The following is a 1,956-nucleotide window of genomic DNA, read 5'->3' as shown; positions in this document are numbered from 1 at the left end:
TCCTCCTGTCCCCTTGCTTTCCCTGCTGACCTGCTGGGGACCCAGAGCATTCCATCCCACACTGTCTGAATCCCACCCCAGCAAGTCCTGGGCGCTGTCCTCCTTTAGTCCTGACTGACACTCTCCCTGTCCAGATCCACAGAGCCTGGCCTTGAGCTCCGGCTATGCCTCTGCCTCACCGTGTGCTCTTGGCCTCTCCCCATGACCTTGGTCCTCTGATCCATAGAATAAAACTGGTTTCAGCCACCCTAGGAACTGGGCCATTATGGGAAGGGGGTCCCCCTTTGGACTGCACCCAATGGCTTTCCCTGCCTCTAAAGCAAACCGCAGCACAGGGCACTGCTTCCTGCCTCACTCTCCTCTCTCACCCTCTGCAGCACCCGTGGTGACCGGAACAGGACCCAACTTCTCCCTGGGGGAGCTGCAGGGGCACCTGGCATACGACCTGAACCCAGCCAGCACTGGCCTGAGAAGAACGCTGCCCAGCACCTCCTCCAGTGGGTAAGTACCCAGGTCCCCACCTCTGGGCATTTCACAGCCCCATTTATCAGCCCATCCCCTCTGGTCCGAGCTGACTCATTCCTCCCCCTGGAATACCTCTTTTCACAATTCACCTGGCCTGAGAAACTCCTATTCATCCTTCAAAACCCAGCCAGCCCCACGTGCCTCTTCCTCTAGCCCTGACAGCCCACCGTGGGCTCCCCCAGCTTCAAATCCTGCTGGCTCAGCCAGACCTTAGGACCCCCCCACCCCGAGAGAATGCAGACACAGGTTCTTGCTGAGATATGCTGTGTGACCTCGAGCGGGTCACATTGTGCCTCAGTTTCCCCATCCATAAAATGGGATCATACCCCTAACAGGCAGTTCTGAGAACTACAGGTGGTCAGGGGATTAGCCAGGCTGCCTGGGTTTTGGTCTCCACCATGCTAGCTTGGTGTCCGACCTCTGCTGAGACGCTCCCTGCCTCTGGCCTGGGTGTCCCATCCAAGCAATGGACGGGTTGGAACAGGCGTTCATTGCGAACGGGCTGAACGCCCGCGGCTCCCGCGATGTCTCGCGGGACTACCTCCCTCGCCCTGCCCACTTAAGGACCGGAAGTAGCAAAGCCCGCGGCCGCGCCCCCCGCCCCCGCGTCTCCCTGGTAACCAGCCTCTCCCCCTCCCTCGCCCATAAGGAGCAAGCGGCACAAATCCGGCTCGATGGAGGAAGACGTGGACACGAGCCCCGGCGGCGATTACTACACTTCGCCCAGCTCGCCCACGAGTAGCAGCCGCAACTGGACGGAGGACATGGAAGGAGGTAGGGCTGGTGGCGGGGGCGGAGCCGGCCTTCCGGTCGGGGTTACCGCGGTGGGAACTACGTCTTCCGGCAGCCACTGCGCGGGCGCCGCGGGGCAGGAAGCCAGCCTGGAGCCGCGGAGCCTCCTGGGAATGGTAGTCGCGTCGAGCTGCGCGTGGCTGGAAGTGCGGTCCGGGCTCGCGTTCTCGGATCTCTTTGGTTCTGCTGAAGCTGGGGAGGGCAGAGACTGTCCCCTGTCTGATTTTCCTGCCCTCCATCCGTGAAAGCCACATCGCTATGGGGTCCCCGAGCTACAGGATGGACTAGTAGTTACTCTGATCAACAGGGCATCTCCTCCTGGGATCTGTCATAGAATCCCTCGTCTGCAGGGACCCTGTTTGTCCTCTTCCCCGCTAGAAGATCCTGAGATGCTGGATCCCTTCTCATTGGGGTCCTTCTTGAAGTTACTTTTTTTTTTTAAACCAGGTTCGCATCTCCATGGGATCTTTCTCCGTGTGGTTCTGTAGGAGACTCGTCTCTTTTCTGTAGGGTCTCCATTCCCATGGCGTCCTTTTCCAGGAAGATTTTATCCTCTTGCTTTTCTGTCTTCAGAAGGGTCCTCTCTGGAGTGTCTTTCTTTCTTTCTTTCTTTTTCTTTTCTTTTCTTTTCTTTTTTTT

The 1,956-nt window shown here is 58.5% G+C and overlaps 1 protein-coding gene across 1 annotated transcript; it reads left to right on the top strand.

Moving 5' to 3' along the window:
• The first annotated feature begins 271 nt into the window (after window positions 1-271).
• LOC108525256 (uncharacterized) lies at window positions 272-1,886 on the top strand. The gene is made up of 2 exons (XM_017866291.1): window positions 272-501; window positions 1,175-1,886. The coding sequence occupies exons 1-2, from the start codon at window positions 299-301 to the stop codon at window positions 1,560-1,562; spliced, it is 591 nt and encodes a 196-aa protein (XP_017721780.1). The 5' UTR covers window positions 272-298; the 3' UTR covers window positions 1,563-1,886.
• The last annotated feature ends 70 nt before the right edge of the window (window positions 1,887-1,956 follow it).

Source organism: Rhinopithecus bieti, unplaced genomic scaffold (assembly GCF_001698545.2).
Source record: "Rhinopithecus bieti isolate Rb0 unplaced genomic scaffold, ASM169854v2 scaffold_28839, whole genome shotgun sequence".
Classification (NCBI taxonomy): domain Eukaryota; kingdom Metazoa; phylum Chordata; class Mammalia; order Primates; family Cercopithecidae; genus Rhinopithecus; species Rhinopithecus bieti.
This window is presented reverse-complemented; position numbering and strand designations above follow the sequence as displayed.

Excerpts from the sequence above, each read along its gene's own strand:
- LOC108525256 (XM_017866291.1), top strand. The coding sequence starts at position 299 with ATGGCTTTCCCTGCCTCTAAAGCAAACCGCAGCACAGGGCACTGCTTC. Across the intron at positions 502-1,174 it reads CCCAGCACCTCCTCCAGTGG|GAGCAAGCGGCACAAATCCG; the intron begins GTAAGTACCCAG and ends CTCGCCCATAAG.